The following is a 21934-nucleotide window of genomic DNA, read 5'->3' on the forward strand; positions in this document are numbered from 1 at the left end:
AGGGAAGGGATCCTGCTGAGTTGGGACACGGTCCCCTCCTGCCCTCGATGGCACTGCACAGGTCCTCCTGGGTCTCTCAGTCTCCATGATCCTGTGAGTAAACTCCTTATGACCAGTCTCCTTTTACACGTGTGCAGAATGACAGAGTCACTCATGTCAAGCAGCGATGCCACAGCCAAGACCGGGAAATGCATCTCCAGATGCTGACCCTTTCATGTCTGACCATATCAAAGGTAACAGCCACAGCATACTCTGCCCAAGTGATCCCTGGACAGAACAGATCCCCCACCGCCTGGACAGAACAGATCCCCCACTGCCTGGACATAACAGATCCCCCAGTGCCTGGACAGAACAGATTCTCCCACTGCATGGACAGAACACAGATCCCCCACTGCCTGGACAGAACAGATCCCCCACCGCCTGGACAGAACAGATCCCCCAGTGCCTGGACAGAACAGATTCTCCCACTGCATGGACAGAACACAGATCCCCCACTGCCTGGACAGAACAGATTCTCCCACTGTCTGGACAGATCAGATCCCCCACTGCCTGGACAGAACAGATCCCCCACTTCCTGGACAGAACACAGATCCCCCACTGCCTGGACAGAACAGATTCTCCCACTGTCTGGACAGATCAGATCTCCCACTGCCTGGACAGAACACAGATCCCCCACTGCCTGGACAGAACACAGATCCCCCACTGCCTGGACAGAACACAGATCCCCCACTGCCTGGACAGAACACAGATCCCCCACTGCCTGGACATAACAGATCCTCCAGTGCCTGGACAGAACAGATTCTCCCACCGCCTGGGCAGAACACAGATCCCCCATTGCCTGGACAGAAGAGACCCTCTACTCCTCGGACAGAACATTTCCTCCAGTACTTGGACCGAATAAGCAGTCTGCATAGACTTGGACTGGAAGAAGTCCTCAACTCCACACTCAGACTGACTTTGCATTTGGTTTGTTAGCTTATCCCTAGTTGTATCTTGTTTTTTAATGATTTTTTATGTGCTTTGCTTTGTGTGCTGTGTACGAAGCCAAATTAAATGTGTAGTGAAATGTCCCTGAGTTTAGATGTAAACCTGCTTTAACCTTGCTCTACGACTGAACAAAGTTGACACCGTGGGGAAATCAGGACCTGTGTGTGCTCTGTAGCATGCTCGTGAACACACAGGCACACACATATGTATACGCACGTATTTTCTACTGGTTCTGCTCCTTTGGAGAACGCCCGTTAACATCTTAACAGAGGGAAGCAAACGCTGTCACTCCACCCACAGGGATTAGCAGGTTCTTTTTTAACAGTATTTTCATCGGCACGTGCAGCTCTAAACCAAAGTGAGTTCTTGCTGCAAGCAAATAGATGAGCAGCATGGACTTTACACACAGTTCCCGCCAAACCTCTGGTCCAAACACTGGACCAATTTCAGTGAAGTTCTGTATCCAAGATACAAGTGCCGTGTGAGGCAGAGTGAGAAGGTAGTTAATCTGTGAGGGCTAGGCATGGGGTGAGGGAGGGCACAGGTGAGGGAGGGCACGGGGCTTGGTGTGGGGGAGGGCTGGGGCTCGGGTTGGGGAGGGCACGGGGCTGGGGGCGGGGGAGGGCTCGGGGGTGAGGGGTTGAGGAGGGCACGGGGCTCCGAGTGGGGGAGGGCTCCGGGCTCGGGGCGGGGGAGGAGTGGCGCTCGGGGTGGGGGAGGGCATGGGGGAGGGGTGTGTGCCAACAGCGCCTGCGGTAATTTTCAGTTCACTGCGGTGCCAACAGATCATCCATGTTATGCTCCTAGAAATATTTTATAAACTTCCAGCCCGAAAAAACTTTAGGTATGTTTTTCTTTTGCTTTTATTACAAGCATATAATATTAATTGGCAAAACACTGAGTACAAGCTTCACTATCATAAAATCAAAACGTTTAAGCAATATTCCAAAAAAGATTTTAGACAAAAACTAGCCACCAATAGTACAAAAATTACACACCAACACAAAGCATAAAAAATGTAAACTTTCAAATTAAACAGTCAAAAATATGTATCTGCATTTTCATCTCAACAAACCGCGACAGCGTCCATGTGGCCACGTGTGACGGTCAGGTTAGTGGCGGCTCACACCCCTGAACCCTACATCATTTGGGGAAAAATGGTTTTCTTATACCCAATTCAGTTGTTGGAACAGACATTTGCACTAACGCTACACACGTTTTAGGGGACACTCAAACCACAGTCCCTCCTTCAGATGCGCTCGTGGACGTGGCGAACCCCACGTGAAGCAGGCCAAGCGTGGGCGGGCATTCGCACAAACAGAGCCTCCTTGATGGCCCGGAGGCTACAGCCGCGCCACACCTGTCCCTGCCTCACAGGGACAGAATGTGTCAAGATGACGGCTGGTTTGAATCACGGTTTTCTAATCTGATCTTGACCTACGTAGTTGGTTTAAATCCCAAGGCAGAGAGACACTTGGCTTATGGCGCTAAGGTCACACATGATGGAGCGTAAATGATTTCCTGAGGAAACAGAAACAGGATTTGTTCTGAGCTAAGTTTATTTTCAGTGTCTTAAGAGCACATCTAACACTCGCATGTAAAGTAGAAATCAGCTGACTCGTTTCTGGAACATTCAGCCCAATGACACGTTTTAAACTGCTGTAAAATGCCATCCTGTGCACTTTGAGGAAGAAACGAAATGGATTTCTAAAGACTTCACCACAAGGAGGCATCAGAGGCCACACGCCCTGGAGGGCTTGGGAGCCCCTGTGGAAGTAGCACCCACACATCCGTGGTCTGGTCGGCGTGGGGCAGGGCACCCAAGGGCCGCACACGGGGTCTGAAAATAGGGGACCCAGGGTGGCCGCGAGGCCGGTCCGGGACGGCCACGTGCCGCTCCATGGCGGCCTGCTGGGTCTCGTGCCCTACGATACTGCTGGCAGGTGTTCTTGCGCGCACACACACACACACACACACACACACACCATCCCCCAAAACAGCATTCTCGTAACAACAGTGAAAAGGAGAAACCAAATAGCTGAATGTACATATTTTGAAATTCCACCTACATTCCCTTTCAATTGAGCAGAAGAGATGCGGCATTACAATTTAAACAGATGTCTAGTAAATGCATCTTGGGACCTATTGCACAAAAGCATAAACAGTGCTCTGTATCTATATAAAAAAAAACGTACAAATTAAAAGCTACTCAAAGTAAAAGAAGAAGCTTGCAAAACATGTCACAATTTCATTTTATATGCCTGTAAATAAAGCTGGACCACGGAAACCAAACAATCGGATGGGAAAATATGATAGAAGGCTTAAAATAGAATAAATAATTTTATAAAGTTAAGTTTTCTTTTTTTTTTAACCCCCCAAATCTTAAATTCAATATTTATATATTCTATCTGAATTTTCTATTTTCATGAAAACTGCATTTAGCGAGACCACGTGCTGGGCAGGGAGTCCCGCCGCCGCGGACAGTGACGCGGGAAGGTAACTGAACAGCTCTTGCTTACCAGCATAAACGGTCGTGAAAACTACTTCACAGTAACTCCATCTGTTAAAAAAAAAAAACCTCGTAGGATCCAATCACTAACTGATCCTGGCTTTCATGCTGGAAGAAATTAAATTCAGCCTTTTGATGTGACACGAAAGCGTGACAGCGGGGAAGGGGCCACGGAAGCTGCCCTGGGACGCAGGCTCTGGGCTCCTGTCAGCTGAGGGGCGGGGTCCCCGGGGCCGTCCTGTAGTGAAGACAGTCTGCACGAGGAGTCTTAGAAAAATAGGTACTTCTGCTGCTGAGGTTGCGTCAGGTTGACACGATTACAAAAGGGGTCACAGGAGGGCCAGCAGCCTGCCGGCCATGTCAGCACTGGCTCCGACCATCTCCCTCTCCGTGTATTTAAGTACGTCCACTTAGCACCATAGCAAATTCAAGTGATTTCAAAGATAGCTACAAAGTTACAAATATATATTATGAGAGGATTACGGCGATACTCAGTCTAATCTGAACCGTGAGCCGATTCTGTTTGAATTTGGGTGCTTACACTGTTTTACCCTAACCCCCCTCCACTACACAGGCAAATCCCCCAGTTCTAACGCTAACCCTAAAACCGCACTGTGGTAATGTATGGTTGTGCAGAGTGCTTCAGCAGTGATGTGTATTTTGAGGTAGACAGGTAATATTTACTCATACACATCTACTCATTAAACCTAGTAGAGCAACTCTAAAACATGATTTGGATGAGTAGCAAGCTTAGGTAACTGAACAATTCGAACAGTACTGGGAGTCCATGGGCTTAAATGAAGACGTGAATTTTGACCAATCCCTAGCAATCTGTTGCTACGTTTGTAAAAGGCCTTACGTTAGAATCACTTGGACTGAGTTAATTGGGATGATTTTCTCGTCACCCAGATCAGGTCTCGTTAGTAGCTGCTCCTGACATTTACCTGTACGAAATGGGAAGCAGAAGAAACCCAACCGTAACTTTCGAAGCAAATGGAGAAAAAAATTCTGGTCAGTAAGGTGAAACAGTCCATGAACGAAGGTGGTGGACGGGGGCTGATGGACCCAGGGCCCCCAGCCTGCCTGCAGGGTGAGCGGAGGTGACGGCGGGGGGTGGGGGGGGCAGGAACCCAAAGCTCACTGAGGAAGCACGGTGCGGGGGGCAGAGGACAAGGACAGACACAGAACCCAGGACAACACTTTCACTGCCCCGGAAAATGGTTGCTTTCTCCTTCTTGCTTTACGTGTTCCAAGTTACTATTTTCAAGGAACAAATATTTATTCTCTAATTCCACAAAAGTATTAACACTTGGGAGGAGAAAGGGGTTGACAAAATGTGTGCTGCCTGTGACCGGCACTTGAGAACATTTAAGTCACTGAAAAAGCAGCCAGCAGGCTCCTCCCAGGCTCGGCTGGGAACAGCAACAGAGTGCCAGCTTTGTGCACAAGCAGGGGCGGGGGACAGCTTTCCAAGGGTGGACGTGGTAGGGACCGGAGCCTGCGCGCCTGGGGCACTGGCCCTCATCCGACGGGAACGCCCCCCAGAGCCACCACCCCTCCCTTCAGCAAGATGCAGATAGGAAGAATAAAGTGGGGCCCTCAGCCCTCGGAACCCGACGCGCACCAGTGATGTTTGAGAATAAGGGCGGCTCCGCCAGGCAGCGTGCGGCCGGCCTAGCCACCCCACACTGCTGAGTGCGCCGCGTCCGGGGGCGTCTGGGGGGCGGTGGGGGCCCTTCCTCGCCTCGGGGCTGCGTGGCCCTCGGAGCCCGAGCGCCAGGCGAGGCAAAGGCGCCGTCGGCTTTTCCCGTTTCCTAATGTGGAAATTAAATACCGTGGCTAACTCATTAATGGAAACCCCTTTTGGTATGCTTTTAAATTAAACCTTTATATACCTTCTAAGTCTTCAGGAAGCTAAAGGCAACATAAATAGCGTCATTCACCAGGAAAAGATATTTTCTCAATAACTTAGGAAGGGTTCAATAAACATCCAAGTATTTTCGAGGCTTATCGTGAACCCTAATTCATCAACTAAACTGAAATGACCAGATTTCCAAGGCCTGGAAAGCAAGCGAAGGTCGCGTGGCCACTGTGTTTACCATCCAGTCTGTGAGAGGCGCCTCTTCGGCCACTAAGACTGTGCAGTAAAGCGTTTCGTCGTCTCGTGACCGCGGTGCTGGTAGTGTCTTGGTGAGTGTGAGTTCTCTCATACAAAAGTTATAAATACTCTGTTCAGAAATCTGGTCCCCACGACACCTGCAGGGCGGCCACAGCCCGGGCGCGGCGGGGCCGGCCCAGGGCCGAGCTCAGAGCAAGTCCATCTTGGGTCTGTAGTGCAGCAGGAGAGGCGCCTTCTGCAAGACAAAGTCAGAGCGCGGCGCGTCACCATCGCCAGCCGCGGGGGCAGGGAAGGGGGACGGGACGGGCCCCTTCCCTCCGCACAGCTGCTGCCCCACCCGGTCCCGCCCTTCCTCTTGGGGTCCTACTGGCTGTCACCCCCTTCTCCGGGCTGCCCCTCAAGCCGGGGATCCTGCCATCTGCTTCCTGCTTTAGAGCGGTACCCAAAGGCTTGTGGGTGTCCTCTGACCCCCACAGCTGACTGCGGGCAGCCGGCTTGGCCAGGAGGGGCGGTGCTCGCCTGAGGGCCCCGGCCACACCGACTCTGGTGTTGATGATTCCAGAATAATCCTGTGACTGAGTTGTCATTTCTAAGCTCTTAGTTGAAAATATGCACAGAAAAGCAGTTGTCATTTGTAGCAGATTCTGAAAATCAAATAACCCAATCTTTACAAAGTGACGGGTCTCACCTTGAATCTCCACCTCGTGACAACCACAAATTTGAGCGTGTGGTCCTTGCCCAGGATTTCCTCGTTGCATAAAATGTCCAGCTGGTGGGAGAAGAAGGCTTCAGTCAGGGTGCCTTGGGCACGGCGCTCAGCACACGTGGCCTCCGGTCTGCGCCAGCGATGCCGGTCGGGTCACACAAGTCAGTTGCCTGTGGCCGACGGGCCCCGTTTCCAGGTGGCACAGGTGGGGAGCACTCGGGAGGCCCCGCCCCAACCTATCCCAGGTCCAAGAGCACACCCACCACACGGCCCCCAGGGGGCGCTCAGCTGTTGTCACCCCAGAGCACCTGTCTCTCCACCTCAGTCCACCTCTTGGCCAAGCTTGTTCCTCTTACCTCAGTGGAGAAAGGTAATGGGCTCTTCAGGTGGTCTTTCTCCTTTCTTTTTAAAAAAAGACTATTTTGAGAGCAGATCTAGGCTCACAGCAAACGTGAGGGAGGCACGGGGATGCCCCACGCCCCCTGCCCCCCCCACAGCCTCCCCCGCGACCCACATCCCCACCAGGTGGTGCACCTGCTGGAGCTGATGCGTCGTCATTGCCCCGAGTCCACGGCAGGGTCACCCTTGGTGGTGCACGTCCCATGGGTCTGGACGAGCGCGTGATGGCAGGCGCCCACCACCCTGGTGCCACACGGAGCTGCTTCGCTGCCCTAAAAATGCCCCGGGCTCCAGCTGTTCACCCTCCTCCCCCCTCCCCTCCCGCCGTAGCCCCTGTGGTTCTGCCTTCTCCAGAATGTCCCACAGCTGGAAACAGATTGGCTTCTTTCCCTCATAACGTGCATTTAAGATCCGCACCGCCCCCCCCCCCCCCCCCTGCCACCCTGGGTCTCTTCATGGCTTCATAGCTGGCTTCTCTTTAGCATGAGTAAGAGTCCGCTGTCTGGGTGGACCACAGTTTATTATCATCGCCTACTACGGACATCTTGGTTGTTTCTTAGTTTGGGCAACTACGAGCACAGCTGCTACAAGCACTGTGGGCAAGGTGCGTGCGTGTGGACGTAAGGTTTCAGTTACTTCGGGCGAACGCCAGGGAGCAGGACTGCTGGATCATGCGGTAAGAGTGTAATTCATTTTGTAGGAAACTGACAACCTGTCTTGCAAACTGGCCGCAGCATTCTGTGTTGCCACCGCCGCGAACAGGGGTCTGTTACTCCACACCCTCTCCAGCGTGTGGTGGTCAGAGGACTGGACTTTGGTGTTCTGATAGGTGTGGAGTGTAATCTCACTGTTTTAATTTGTTTCCCTAATGACAAATGATGTGGACTCAAGTGGTCTTTTCAACTCCCTCAGGACGAGGGGAAGAAGCCCCCTACACCTGCATGAGGGCTGGGCAGGGGACACATGTGGGGCCACCTGGGGCCAACTCGGAGGAGACTGTCCCGACGCCGAACCCCACCTCCCCCAGGCATGCCTCTCACCCACACCAACCCTCTCCTCTGGACAACCTCACCATGACCCCGGGGGCCAAATGGCACCACACACCAAGGACCCCAACCTTGACCCGGGGCCCTGACACTCACCTCCCACTTTCCCTCTCCACTGTGTGCAGGCAGTGGCCACAGCGGCCTGTCTCGAGAGGCCGTCCACCTGGGTGCTCATTCCCGACCCCTTCTTCCCTCTAGTAGCCCCACCGAAAACACCAGCACATCATTTTGGCTCTCTCAGTATCAGTCTCCTGTGCCTTCCCTGAAACACCACCACTGGGGGGGCTTCACACTTAATCTCCTGGAGTTCTGCCTGGACGCCAGGAGGCCACACTCCCCTGGGGTCTCTGGGGCTTTCTATCACCAGTTCATTCCTTTTTACTGTTTTTTTTTTTTTTTTAATGTGATAAAATACACATAAAATTTACCATTTTAACCGTTTTTTACGTGGGCAGCTCCATGGCATTGGGCACATTCGCAGTTGTGAACATCCCCAGCCTCCACCTCCAGAACTCTCTCATCATTGGGACACTCTGCTCCATGAAACACTAGCTTCCCGTCTCCCCCCCCCCCCCGCCCCAGCCTCTGACCCCCACCATCCACTGTCTGCCTCTATGATCTGCGTCCCCCACGGGCCTCCTGTAAGTGGAATCATCCGGTGCTTGTCCCCTCGCGACCGGCTTATTTCACGGAGCACAATGTCCTCCAGGTCCATCCGTGTGGTGGCAGGCGGCAGGACGTCTTTCCCGTTCGAGGCCGAGGAACATTCCGCTGTGTGGATGGACCACATTTTCTTACCCACGCATCTGTCGACGGACACTGGCTTCTGGCACATCTTAGCTGATGTGAACAGTGCTGCTGTGAACGTGGGGTGCACACACCTCTTCAACGTCATTCTTCTGCGTATGGATGTGCAGTTTCCCCAGCACCATTTGTTGAGAAGAATGTCCTTTCCCCATTGAGTGGTTTTGACACCCTCGCTGGACGTCATTTGACCACATACGTGAGGGTTTATTTCTGGGCTCTTTATTCTACTCCATAGACCTAGATGTCCGTCTTTATGCCAAGATTGTTTTGGCTATTCAGGGTCCCCTGAAATTTCATATAAAATTTAGGATGGGTTTTTTAATTTCTGCAAAAAACATCATTGGGATTTTGATAGGCATTGCTTTGAGTGTAGATTGTTTAGGTAATATTAACATTTTAACAATTTTTTTCAAGTTTGTTTGTTTATTTATTTATTTATTTTGAAATAAGAGAGAGAGTGCATGCGCAAGCGGGGAAGGGGCAGAGACAGAGGGACAGAGTCCCTAGCAGGCTCCTCACTGTCAGTGCAGAGCCCAACATGGGGCTCGATCCCACAACTGCGAGATCACAACACGAGCCGAAATCAGGAGTCGGATGCTTAACCAACTGAGCTGCCCAGGTGCCCCACAATCCTTTCGATTTCTCTAGAACTATGACAATGCCTCTACTTTCATTTCAGATCTTAGTAATTTTTTTTTAGTCCATTAGTTAGAAGTTTGTCAACTTTGTTGATCTTTTCAAAGAACTGCTGACTTTCTCTACTGTTTTTCTGTTCTCTATTCCATTTATCTCTGCTCTGATCTTTATTATTTACTTCCTTCTGCTAGCTTTGGGTTTAGTTCTTTTTCTACTTCAAGTTGTAAATCTAGGTTGTTGATGAGACCTTTCTTGTTCTTAACGTAAGTATTTATAGTTGTAAATTTCCCATTGGCACTGCTTTTGCTTTACCCCAAGGGTTTTGGTAAGTTGTGTTTTCGTTTTCATTTGTCTGTAAGTATTTTCCAATTCCTCTTTGATTCATGACTTCTTTAAAAGTGAGTTGTTTTGCAAACTTTCCAGTCTTCCTTCTGTTAGTGATTTCTAATGTCACGCTGCTGTGATCAGAGAAGGTGCTTTGTAAAGTATCTATCTTTTAAAATCTATTGAGGCAATGTGTGCCTGCCCTCCTCTTATAAGGGCCTTTGTCACTGAATTTAGGGTCCAGCTAGATGATCTAGGATGATCTCTTCATCTCAAGATTCTTGACACATCGACAAAGGCCTTTTTTCAAATCACGTCATATTCACATGTTCTAGGGGTTAGGAGATGAACACATCTTTTAGTGGAGTCATCATTTCACCTGCGATAAACAGTCTGCCTTCTAGTACCCCCAAGTCCACATCCATCCCACATGTAAAATATACTCACCCCATCCCAACATTCCCAAGAGTCTCAACCCATTCCAGTAGCAACTCCAAATTCCAAAATCTCCTCGGACACCATTAGCCAACAGTCCCAGACCTTCCCTTCCAAAGCATATGAATCAGGCAGAGGTGAGGCTCTGGGTATCCACCTGGGTTGAAATTCTTCTCTAGCTGTGGGTCCTATGAAACTAAAATCACATTGTCTGCTCCCCATATACAAGGTTGGGAAAAACACAGGATATTCCTCCTCCAAAGGGTAATATATTAGAAGAATAGAGGGTTCACTGGTCTCAAGCAAGTTTGTAAACCAGGCAGAGAAACAGCACTGTGGGTTGAGTGAGATTCTGCTCTCTGGGCCCACGACAGCCTCACCATCTGGGCCTAAGGCTCTGCCCTGGGAGTCATTTCTTCTTCACGAAGCGTAGCTCTGTCAGCCTATCTCCTGCCTGCAAAACTTTGGAAGTCTGACAGCCTGTTCTTGTTTCTTCCCGTCTCTGTCCCCTTCAGGAAAAGGTGATGGTCATTCTGCTGGTACAACATTCTCAAAAATGTTGTGGGTCTCCCATATGTGTTATGGATCCAGGCCATTAGACAGGATGGTTCTCCACAGATCCATTCCTAGTTTCTGTGAGACAGTTGAGTCACACATCCAATGTCTTCAGCAAAAGGTTGTCCAGCCACACTCTCCACCTTCCCTCCAGAGCATGCTTTCCCAACAGTGAAACCCTAGTATTCCGGTCTGTTTGTAGTCGGGACAGGCCTAAGTGCTGGCTCCTTTTTGCTTAGCAGTCCCTTCCCCAACTCACATCTCTCATATTTTACTGACAGCAGCAAGACACCGGACCACACCTTCACACTTGGCTTGGAGACCTCCTGGGCCAAATACCCAAGTTCATCACCTCCACGTGGTCAGAGGGCGCAGTCCCCCTGTGCTTGCTGCCACCGTGTGATGGTGACTGCTTTTCTTCTGCGTCCTCTCTTCCTTGTCAGAAGCATACTTCACGTTCCTATTTCTACCAACACTGTGCTTGTGGTGACATGTATCCTCTTAGGTGACAGAGTGGTTTCCCTGCGCCCCTCACCTCCTTTGGGGCCACCAGAGTCACCTTAAATGACCTTATTTCCAACAGCAACCCAGCCTTTTTCACCGTCTCTCAAAATTCTTCCAGCCTCCACCAGTGATTCAAGTCCAAGGCCATGTCCACATTTCTAGGTATTTGTTACAGCAGCACCCCACTTCCTGGTACCAAAACCTGTTCTGGTTTCCTGTAGCAGCTGTGACAAAGTACCCTAAACCTGGTGGTTTAAAACAACAGGAATTTACTTCCTCACAGATGTGGAGTCCAGAGCCCAAAATCAAGGCCCTGGCAAAGCTGAGCTCATTCTGGAGGCTCTAGGGGAGGATCCTTCCTGTCTCTTCCAGCTTTGGGTGGCTCAGGTGCTCCTGGGCTTGTGGCCACATCACCCCCTGTGACTCTGCCCTCACATCACCTCCTCCTCTGTGTGTGTGTCTCAAATTCCCTCTGCTCTCTCTTGTAAGGACACTCGTCATTGGATTTAGGGTCCGCTCGGGACATTCACGGGTTATCTCATCTCATGATTCTTATCTTAATTATAGATCCTTACTCAATTTAGAAAAAAATATTTTTCCCCAAAAGGTCACATTTACAGATTCTGGGGTATGTGGACATATTTGGGGGGCTACTGCTCAACCTACTACTCCCTCTGAAACATTCCTCAAGTTTGTCCAATTCTGCCGTCTGCAGTGCACCACCCTGGTCCGCCTCCCCTGGACTCTTGCCACTGATGCCCCTGCTGGCCTCTCCTGCTTCCGTTTCTGGGCCCCAGTGACCCATTTTCCTCATGGCCTGAGGACTATTTTAAAGCTATACCTCTTGCCGCCTTGTCCTTGCACTTAATTACGCACAACTGACTCCTACTGACGACTCACATCCTAGCGTAAGTGCTCGCCCAGCCCTCCGTCCACCAGCCCCGCGCACACCCGCCGCCCGTCATCCCCACAAGATCTTGACCTGCCCACCTGTTCACTGCCACCCAGCAGGCAGTCAGCCCTCCATTTGTGAAAGAACAGAGTCTCTCTGAGATGAAACCCCCCAGCACGGTCACACAGTCCCCACCGCCCGCCAGCACTCTCTCCCGTTGTGGGGGCTCCCCACACTCCATCCGGCCTTCCCTCCACTCTCGTCATCACCATGTCCCATGTCACGCTGTCTGGGGGTACGCAAAACAAACTGAGAGTTTTGTTTTCTGACTTAAAATCTCTAAACAGAGATGTCAAAACAACAAAAAACCCACAAAGAACCGTAGAAGTATCGCTTTTACAAATGAGAGCCGGTTTGTCATAGTTTCTATTTGTGGCCTAACCATTACCTCGTTGAAAGACGAAAGGTTAAGTTTTTTGGCGATGAACTTCTTCAGGTGCAGGACGGTCGCCTGGGCCGAGCAGCGGATCCACTTTCGCTTCAAGCCCCGCAGTTTGCTGCTGTTGCACTCCAGACAGATGCTCACCTGTGGGAGGAGGACACAGCTGGGCAGCCCCGCAGACAGGGGTCCGCGGGCTGCCTCTCGGGGCCCCTGCTCCCGTGCCCACTCGTTCCGTCAGACGCGAGAATGCGGACTTCGTGAAATCAGACGTCTGTCTGACCTCAACACTGTGGGAGAGGGTTTCGTTTTACTCGTTTTACACACATTCTCTTAAAATCTCTGTTTACCATTTTGTGAAATGTAATCTAATGGTGTCTTGTATCCTGTCTTATAAACATACTACTTGAAAGTAAATCTGAGGGGCACCTGGGTGGCTCAGTCAGTTGAGCGTCTGACTCTTGATTTCAGCTCAGGTCTAGAGCCCAGGGTCGTGGAATCAAGCCCTCATCAGGCTCCGCACCGAGCTCGGAGCCTGCTTGAGATTCTCTCTCTCTCCCTGCCCTCCCTTGATCGTGTGTGTTCTCGCTCTTTCAAATAAAAATAAACAAATGAATATTTAAAGTAAATCTGAGAATTATTTATCCGTTGTCCAAATGGTGCTGGTCTCAGAGTTTAGCTGATGCAGACGCAGCCTGTCCTGAGCTTCCGGCTGGTGGGACACATGCGCGTCTTCCCACAGGCCCCGGGCCGGGTGTTCTGCTGGCCTGAGGGGGAAGGACACACGGCCATCTGAAGCGGGTGTCCCTGCCTACGCGAGATGCACCAAAGAAGGCTTCATAAAGGAAGTAAGTGTGAAGCGTGGCCTTGAAGGAGGATGGAAGACTGACTAGAGAAAAAGTACTCTTAGCACAGGAAAAAGCACGAGCGAAGCCACAAAGTTTGCAAGTTCACAGTCCCTCCTGGATGATCAACAGGACAGGGGATCACGGTAGGTCATGTAACAAGGAACCACAAGGTAACGAAATTAAAGGGATTCTAGCCCACGGGATGCCTGGCAGATGCAATACCAAGGACCCCAGGCCATGAAGGCCACAAAGCGTTGCAGAGAAGGTCCGGCCGGACAGCGCCTCCAAAGAGTGAGTCTGCAGTAGCAGCCACAAAACAATGGCACAATCAGGGGCGCCCGGGGGGCTCAGATCACGATCTCGCCATTCAGAGTTCGAGTCCCGCGTCGGGCTCTGTGCTGACAGCTCGGAGCCCGGAGCCTGCTTCGGATTCTGTGTCTCCCTCTCTCTCTGCCCCTCCCCCGCTCTCTCTCTCCCAAAAATAAATAAAGATTAAAAAATATTTAAAAGCTGGCACAGACTCTCGAAAATTCAGATAAAAGAATTAACAAGGAATTAATGGAAATATGTAGGCCTAAAATCACTAGAGATACAAAAGAAGGAATTAAAAACAGAACATACTATGAATAAAGAACAGACAGGTATAAAAGATAAGCAACTACAACTTCTAAAAATAAAAGCAGAGTCACTTAGACTAAAAACTCACAGGTGGCCGAACCACAAATTAGTCTCAGCTGAAGGCAGACTAATTTCCTACAAGACCAATATGAAGAAATTACGTAAAAGAAGTACAGAGGCCAAGGGGTCAATTAAAATAACAAAACTAAGGAAAAGTAAGAGACAGGGTAATGGACCGAGGTGTCTGACAAACTTGTAACGGGTTCTGGAGGAAGAAGGCAGGAGAAGGGAAAGGCAAAATTTAAGAAATAACGACTAAGGATCTCCCCAAAATAATGGAGGACATAAATTCTCAGATTTAGGAAGCAAAATAATAAGAAAGAAAGAAAGAAAGAAAGAAAGAAAGAAAGAAAGAAAGAAAGAAAGAAATGAAGGAAGGAAGGAAGGAAGGAAAGGAAAGGAACCCTACACCTACACACAAGTGGGGAAGGCGCCAGGAAGGAGCAGTGGACAGCTCTCCAGATGTGGCCACGGAGCCTGGAAAGCAAGGCGCTGGCAGAAAACGCACAGAGAAATTACCACTCAAGACTTAAAATGAAACAAAGCCATCTGTAAACAAAACAGAGAACGACTAGGAGGGGGTACAGTTGAAGAAAAGAGACGCATGTCCAGGAGGAAGACATGGGAAGCCACAGAAAGGTGAGCCGGGAGGCGGGACAAGAGTCCGCGGCCGGGTTTGGGTCTGGGAAGAGAGAAAGGAGGCGGGAGGGTGGCCCCAGGCAGAGTGAGCAAGGCCCTTGTGTCATTCGGGGAAAGGGAGACTCTTGTTAACTTCAGACCTTTAAAAAATGTAAACATTCATTTTAGAATTTCACAGCCACTAAAAGAATAAAAATAGGACATATAACTTGTCAACTAGTTGCTAAGTAGAGGCAAAAAAGGGATTGAAGAAAACTTACTAATTCAATAGAAGGTAAGAATGGGGGGAACATAAAAAAACATGAATGGACAGCACAAAGAAACTCAGAGTTACTGTTAATCACAGTAAATGGAAAACGTGAAATAACTTGTCAGCTAAAGAAAGTTTCTCATTTGATTTTTTAAAAAAACCCAGTTCTGTGTTGTGACAGGCGTCACATTTAAGAAAGTTAGGAAAAAAATGGAAATACCAAGCAAATATTAACCAAAGAAAGCTGACACAGCTACATTGATATTAGAAAAAGCAGACTTTAAGAAAGAAAGCGTAATCACAAAAAATTCCCTTCTAAACTTGAGTGCACCTGGGAACAACCTTAAACTGAATGAAGGTTGAGGGACAGTAAAATCCTTAAGTGTGATGGGGGCCTTCTGTGTGCTTCTCTGTAAGTGCCAGACTGAATTCTGTCGCCAGCAGTGGACACCCGTCAGGACACAGGACACCTGGCCATCTGCTCCCCAAGCCCAGAGCAACAGGCATCATGCAGACCAGGGTGCGGTAAGCAGATGAAAGTTAGAGACCAACAAGAAGCCCTAAGCACCACCGCTGGGCTCTCCGTGTACACAGGGGAAGGGGGGTAAGAAACTATTTGCTTCACTCAGGTTTGCGTGGATGTGGGGGCAGCAGGGACGGTCGCAGGGGTGCTCAGGTTATATCTTTCATATGATATGAACTCGGAAGTACATGAGTGTGTCACCTGTTTAAACACACTAAAGTATGTTTTTAACGGCCTCATTGGAGTATAATTCATACGTATGTTTTTCGCATACACTTCAATAGTATTTAGTAAACTTACAGACCTGTGCAGCCACCACCAGAATCCAGTTTTACATAATTTTCACCACCCCATAAAGACCCACATCCTGCTTTGTGCTCAACCCTTGCTCCTGCCCAGCCCCAGGCACCCAACTACCTCCTGTTTCTAAGATTGGCCTTTGGGGGACATCGTACACAAATGGAACTGTGCAACATGTAGTCTTCTGCATCTGACTTCTTTGCCTTGTAAAGTCCTTCCGAGTGTCACTGTGGTGTAGCAGGTGCTGGGGTCATTGTTTTTCACTGCTGACCAGAACATCCCTGTATGCGTGGACCACATTTTGTCTATCTGAAGTTCGCACTGTTCCCCGGCTTGGCTATCATGAGTATGATAGCCCTGCTGTGAACATTCATGTACAAATCCTTGTGTGAATAGGTTTCCATATACACCTAGGAAAATTGCAGGGTTGTATGGTTAGCTTATGTTGAACTCCTTAGGAAACTGCCACACTGTTTTCCCAAGTGGCCACACCATTTTATGTTCCTGCCAGCACCTGCCAGCACGCTACAAGGGCCCCATTCTTCCACATCCTTGCCAACACTTGCCAGTGGCTGTCTTTTTGATGGCGGCCATCCTAGTGGGTATAAAACGGGATTTCATTATAGTTTTAATTTCTATTTCCCTAAGAGGCTCATGACATTGAACGTCCTTTCACGTGATTACTAACCAGTTTTATGTCTTCTTTGGTGAAACATCTACCGAAAGCTCTTATCTGGATTATCTTCTTACTGAGTTATTACAGATATATAGTCTAGATATAAGTCCTTTATCAGAAATATGATTTGCAGAGGAGTCAAAATGGTGGAGAAGTAGAGGGATTGCAATTTCCCTCGTCCCTCAAACACAGGAGTATCGACGTCACAACACTTGGAACACCCATGAAATCAGTCTGCGGAGAGACAGAAAAATCTCCACAGGTGGACAGAGACAGCTTGGCAGGACAGAGGTGTGTGTATGCGAATCAGAAAAGATAAAACGGTCAGTGTAAGCATGGAGCGGGGAAACCCTTTAGTGGAGACAAAAGGAAGAGAAAGAGAGGCTGTGGAAGTGTGGCGTTATATTTGGACAAGAGAAAAACCTCTCCGGACCACAGATGGGGGAACGAGAAACACAGAGAGTGCCAGTTCCTACTTTGCAAACAGCCTCAGAAGCTAAAGATGGTAATTATCAGGGGTGTGTGACTTTCTCCAGACCAGAGCCGGGTGCATGGGCCTGGTGGGGAGGGAGCCCGCTTGGGCGTGATAGCGATCTCAGGGGCGCACTGGGAGAGAGCGGTCCCTCCTTTGAGTACTGTGGGAAGAAGGTGCATTGCCCTCCTCAAGGACAAAAGACCCTGCAGGTGCCAGCCAGATGCCCTTTGTCGGCTGGGCAGAGTGGCATTATTCCAGAACCAGGACTGTGTAGAATGGGACTCTTTAAGACGTCAGGTTTTGAATCTCAGCTGAGTGCCCGGGAGGCATGGGAGACTGTGGAGCGAGACAAGCTGGCCTCCCACGCTGCTCTGTGAGGCCCACCTGAACAGCGGGGTTTGGGACACCCAGTCCAGGGAGGAGAGACTGGGGTGTTGCCATTTTTCTCCCAATCACCAACACAGTGGGGCTTCAGGGAACAGGACAGCGGCCCCCAGTGGAGGCGGGGCCTGCTTACACCAAACCCCCCCCTCCGTGCCTGGTAACTGCGTATCGACCAGAGTGAGATTGACACTGACCCGACCAGACGGCCCCTCCTCCAGACCAGAGCTGCCACCGGTCCCAGGCGCCAACACAGGATCGTCCTGTGGTTTTGTTTGGTACTTTTAAAAATTTTAATATTATTATTTTTTTCTCTTCTCTTCTCTCTCTTTTCCCTTCTTTTTCTTTCCACTCTCCTCTTTTTTTCTCCTCCCTTGGGAATCAGCCTCATGGTTTCTGATTTGACTTTTGGTTAATTCTTATTATATATATTTTTTTCTTTTTTTTCTTTCTTTCTCTGTTCTGGTTGTTTGCTTAATCAGGCATCTTTATTCTTTTTACCTTTTCTGTATCTCTTTCTTCTTTATTTTCCTCTCTCTCTCTGGATTAAGCCTTATAGTTTCTTCGATTCTCTACCTGGTCTTTTTTTTCCACACCTTTCATTTCTCTCTTTGTATGGGATAATGTTTCTCCCCCTCTCCTTTTTCCTTTTTCCAGGGTTACTTCAACAAACAAATCAAAGAACACCTGATGGAAGGCCCAAACCACCACTACAAATAGGGAGATAAAGCAACCAGAGTCACAATAACAGAGAGCATGCAACACACTCCAAAAACACCTCCTTAAGGGTCAGGCATTGCACTCTGTATGGCTTCTTTTTAATATAGTAGTGCTTGCAGGTGCAGGGCACATAACAAGCTTTTAAAACACATAAGGGACAGAAAACTAGCCAAAATGACGAAACGGAAGAATTCTCAAAAGAAATTCTGGGAAGAAATGACACCCAGAGAATTGTTCAAAACAGATATACACCACATATCTGAACAAGAATTTAGAATGATAGTCATAAGACATTAGCTTGGAAAAAAAAGCATAGAAGACAGCAGAGAATCTCTTGCTGCAGAGATCAGGGACCTAAGAAATAGTCACGATGAATTAAGAAATGTTGTAAATGAGGGGCAAAATAAACTAGATGTAGTGACATAAAGGATGGAATAAGCAGAGGAGAGAATAAGTGAAAGAGATGATAAAATTATGGAAAATGATGAAGCTGAGAAAAAGAGGAAATTACTAGACCACGAGGGGAGAATTAGAGAACTAAGTGATTCTATGAAACCTAATAATATCTGTATCACAGGAGTTCTAGAAGAAGAGAAAGGGGAAGAAGGTTTATTTGAACAAATTATGGCTGAGAACTTCCCTAGATTGGTGAAGGACACAGACATCCAAGTCCAGGAGCCACAGAGAATTCCCTTCAAAATCAACAAAAACAGGTCAACACCACAACATAGCATAGTGAAACTGGAAAAACACAAGGATAAAGAGAGAATTCTGAAAGCAGCTAGGGACAAATGGTCCTTAACCTACAAGGGTAGACATATAAGGGTAGTAGCAGAGCTGTGCACTGAACCTTGGCAGGCCAGAAGGGAGTGGCAGGAAATACTCAATGTGCTGAACAGGAAAAATATGCAGCCAAGAATCCTTTATCGAGCAAGGCTGTCATTCAGAATAGAAGGAGAGATAAAGCCTTTTCCAGACAAACAAAAATTAAAGGAGTTCATGGCCACTACCAGCCCTGCAGGAGATCCTAAGGGGGACTCTGAGTGGAAAGCAGCAAAGACTACAGAAGACCAGACACATCACTGCAAGCACAACCTAAATTACTGAAGCCCAATTGTAACGTGACTTTCTCCACAAAGACGCAGCTCTGCAGACTACTGTGGAAAAGAGCGTCTTCTGCCATGTTCGTTCTAACATATGTGTTCCTCCTATCCCGACTTTCTTAAGCGTTTTTATAAAGAAACGATGCTGTATTTTGTCAAATGCTTTTTCTGCACCTATTGACAGGATCATATGGTTTCTATCCTTTCTTCTACTAATGTGATATATCACGTTGATTGATCTGCAAATACTGAACCAGCTCTGCACCCCAGGAGTGAATCCCACTTGGTCATGGTGAAGAATTCTTTTAATATTAAAAACATCAAAAAAGCCGTATATGAAAGGCCTACAGTTAAAAACTGAGAGCTTTCCTCCTGAGATCAGGAACACAACAGGGATGTCCACTCTCACCACTGTCATTTAACATAGTGTTGGAAGTCCTAGCCAATCAGACAACAAAATGAAATAAAATGCATCCAAATTGGCAGTTCGAAGAAGTCAAACTTTCACTTTTTGCAGATGACATGATACTGTACATGGAAAACCTAAAAGACATCACCAAAAAACTGCTAGACCTGATATGTGAACTCTGCAAAGTCACAGGATATAAAGTCAATGGACAGAAATTGGTATACACCAATAATGAGGCAACAGAAGGAGATACCAAGGAATCAATCCCGTTTAGAATCGCACCAAGAACCACAAAATACCTAGGAATGGGGCGCCTGCATGGCTCAGTCAGTTAAGCAGTCGATTTTGGCTCAGGTCATGATCTCGCGGTTTGTTGGTTGGCCTCTCTGCTGACAGCTCAGAGCCTGGAGCCTGCCTCGGATTCTGTGTCTCCCTCTCTCTTTGCCTCTCCCTCACTTGTGCTCTGTCTCTCAAGAAGAAATAAATGCTAAAAAAAATTAAAAAAAAAAAACAACCCAAACAACCTAGGAATAAACCTAACCAAGGAGGTAAAAGATCTGTATGCTGAAAACTATAGAAAGCTTATGAAGGAAATTGAAGAAGACACAAAGAAATGGAAAAACGTTCCATGCTCATGGGCTGGAAGAACAAATACTGTTAAAATGTCAATACTACCCAAAGCAATCTATCTACACATTCAATGCAATCCCAATCAAAATAGCACCAGCATTCTTCACAGAGCTAGAACAAACAATCCTAAAATGTGTATGGGATCACAAAAGACCCCAAATAGCCAAATGTTGAAAAAGAAAACCAAAGCTGGAGGCATCACAATCCCAGCCTCGTAGCCTGTACTACAAAGCTGTCGTCATCAAGACAGTATGGTACTGGCACAAGAACAGACACATAGATCAACGGAACAGAATAGAGAACCCAGAAACGGACCCACACACGTATGGCCAACTAATCTCTGACAAAGCAGGAAAGAATATTCAACAGAATCAAGATAGTCTCTTTAGCAAATGGTGCTGGGAAAACTGGACAGCAACATGCAGAAGAATGAACCTGGACTTTCTTACACCAGACACAAAAAGAAACTCAAAATGGATGAAAGACATGAATGTGAGATAGGAAACTATCAAAACCCTAGAGAAGAAAACAGGCAACAACCTCTCTGACCTCAGCTGCAGCAACTTCTTACTCGACACATCTCCGAAAGCAAGGGAATTAAAAGCAAAAATGAACTATTGGGACCTCATCAAGATAAAGAGCTTCTGCACAGTGAAGGAAACAATCAACAAAACTAGAAGGCAACTGACAGAATGGGAGAAGATATTTGCAAATGACACATCAGATAAAGGGTTAGTATCCAAAATCTAGAAAAAAACTTATCAAACTTAACACCTGAAGAGCAAATAATCCAGTGAAGAAAGGGGCCAAAGACATGAACAGACACTTTTGCAAAGAAGACATCCAGATGGCCAACAGACACATGAAAAGATGCTCAACATCACTTATCACCAGGGAAATACAAATCAAAACCACAGTGAGATACCACCTCACATCAGTCAGAGTGGCCAAAATTAACAACTCAGGAAACAACAGATGTTGGTGAAGATGCGGAGAGAGGGGAACCCTCTTGCACTGTTGGTGGGAATGCAAACTGGTGCAGCCACTCTGGAAAACAGTGTGGAGTTTCCTCAAAAAATTAAAAATAGAACTACCCTATGACCCAGCAATAGCACTACTAGGAATTTATCCAAACAGGAGTGCTGATTCACAGGGGCACATGCACCCCAATGTTTACAGCAGCACTATCAATAATAGCCAAATTATGGCAAGAGCCCAAATGTCCATCAACTGATGAATGGATAAAGAAGATGTGGTTTCTATATACACTGGAATATTACTTGGTGATGAAAATGAACGAAATCTTGCCATTTGCAACAACGTGGATGGAACTGGAGGGTATTATACTAAGTGAAATAATTCAGTCAGAGAAAGACAGATATCATATGTTTTCATTCATATGTAGAATTTGAGAAACTTAACAGAAGACCATTGGAAAAGGGAACGGAAAAGTACGTTATACCAGAGAGAGAGGCAAACCATAAAAGACTCCTGAATACAGAGAACAAACTGAGGGTTGATGGTGGGGGGAGAGGGGTGGGCAGGAGGGGAAAACGGGTGACGGCATCGAGGAGGGCACTTGGGATGAGCACTGGGTGTTGTATGGAAGCGATGAATCACGGGAATCTACTCCCGAAGCCAAGAGCACACTGTATATGCTGCATGTTAGCTAACGTGACAATAAATTATAATAGATACACAGATAGAAAAGACAAAAAAAAGACAAAAAATATGATTTGCAAATATTTTCCCCCACTCTGTGGCCTCTTAATTTTCTCACTGGTATAGGATGCTGTATTAAAAGCTGGGTAGGAATGGCTATAGGACTTGATCAAATGCTCTTAACAGCATCTCTGTGATTGTTTTCTTTTTTAAATTGGTAATGTAGTAAATGACGTCTGCACAGATTTTCCTCAATGTTGCACTTTTTCTTTTCCTTTAATA

At 47.8% G+C, this 21934-nt stretch overlaps 1 protein-coding gene across 5 annotated transcripts in view; it reads right to left on the reverse strand.

The window, feature by feature from the left end:
* Nucleotides 1–1832: 1832 nt before the first annotated feature.
* Nucleotides 1833–21934, reverse strand: part of PCGF3 (polycomb group ring finger 3) — a 55534-nt gene continuing 35432 nt past the window's right edge. For 2 of the 5 annotated variants that reach the window (XM_027061715.2, XM_027061651.2), the window contains exons 9-11: nucleotides 12368–12505; nucleotides 6304–6384; nucleotides 1833–5850 (exon numbers count right to left, since the gene is read on the reverse strand). In XM_027061715.2, the coding sequence (XP_026917516.1) occupies nucleotides 5803–5850; nucleotides 6304–6384; nucleotides 12368–12505 (267 nt within the window). In that variant the 3' untranslated portion in view covers nucleotides 1833–5802. Of the gene's footprint in view, nucleotides 5851–6303; nucleotides 6385–6834; nucleotides 6993–8362; nucleotides 11273–12367; nucleotides 12506–21934 lie in introns of those variants that run through there. The other 3 variants (XR_008296476.1, XM_027061780.2, XM_027061832.2) reach the window with 3 other exon arrangements.

This window comes from Acinonyx jubatus, chromosome B1 (genome assembly GCF_027475565.1).
Source record: "Acinonyx jubatus isolate Ajub_Pintada_27869175 chromosome B1, VMU_Ajub_asm_v1.0, whole genome shotgun sequence".
NCBI classification, from domain to species: Eukaryota; Metazoa; Chordata; class Mammalia; order Carnivora; family Felidae; genus Acinonyx; species Acinonyx jubatus.